The 825-nt window shown below is 64.7% G+C and overlaps 1 protein-coding gene across 1 annotated transcript; it reads left to right on the forward strand.

Annotated features, from left to right (window-relative positions):
* Positions 1 to 567, forward strand: TNNI3 (troponin I type 3 (cardiac); the record flags this gene model as incomplete). Its single annotated transcript, NM_001303169.1, is given in 2 exon segments — positions 1 to 107; positions 466 to 567. Coding segments are annotated over 2 exon segments (209 nt in total), but the record flags the coding sequence as incomplete, so codon positions are not given.
* Between the last annotated feature and the right edge of the window lie 258 nt (positions 568 to 825).

Genomic DNA, 825 nt, shown 5'->3' on the forward strand with positions numbered 1-825 from the left:
GGCTGTCGGCCGACGCCATGATGGCTGCCCTGCTGGGCTCCAAGCATCGCGTGGGAACCGACCTGAGAGCCGGGCTGCGGCAGGTGAGGAAGGACGACGCCGAGAAGGTGAGTGGGGATGGGGGGGGCGTGGGGAGGGAAGGGGAGATGGGGGGACATTGAGGGTGTGGGGGGGGAACATGAGGACATCGGGGTCAATGGAGTCATTGGGGGACACGGAGGGGGCGTGGCTTGATGTGGGGGCGTGACCTAGGATGGAGGCGTGGCCTAAAGTGGGGGCGTGGCGCAGTAGCGGCGGCCTATCATGGCGTGTGACCTACCATAGGGGTGTGGCCTGGTAGGGGGCGGGGCCTGGGTGCGTTGGAGGGTGTGGCTTCGGGGGCAGATGGTTGTGGCCAGGAAGGCGGGTGAGGGGGAGTGGCTTGCGGTCGAGTGGGCGTGGTTAAGACGCGGTGGGCGTGGCCAGGAGAGCCGCGAGGTCGGCGATTGGCGGAAGAACGTGGATGCTCTGAGCGGCATGGAGGGACGCAAGAAGAAGTTCGAGGCACCAGGGGGCGGGCAGGGCTGAGGATGAGGACCCCCCCCGGAGCCCCCCCCCATACCTCCCCACAGCCGCTCTGTGGCACAGCCTCCCCCCACCAGTGCCTCTCACCGGGTACCTTCCAGCCAGACCCTCACTTTAAGGATGGCGTTGTGGCATCCAGCACCTTTAATCTCACTTCCCCCTCCTCCCCCCCCGCCCTTTCCCCCAATAATTTACTCCCCTCAATAAATTACCCCTCCCCTAATAAATAAATACTCATAAGCCATAACTGGGGCTGCGCAG

Source organism: Meleagris gallopavo, unplaced genomic scaffold (assembly GCF_000146605.3).
Source record: "Meleagris gallopavo isolate NT-WF06-2002-E0010 breed Aviagen turkey brand Nicholas breeding stock unplaced genomic scaffold, Turkey_5.1 ChrUn_random_7180001882433, whole genome shotgun sequence".
Taxonomy (NCBI): domain Eukaryota; kingdom Metazoa; phylum Chordata; class Aves; order Galliformes; family Phasianidae; genus Meleagris; species Meleagris gallopavo.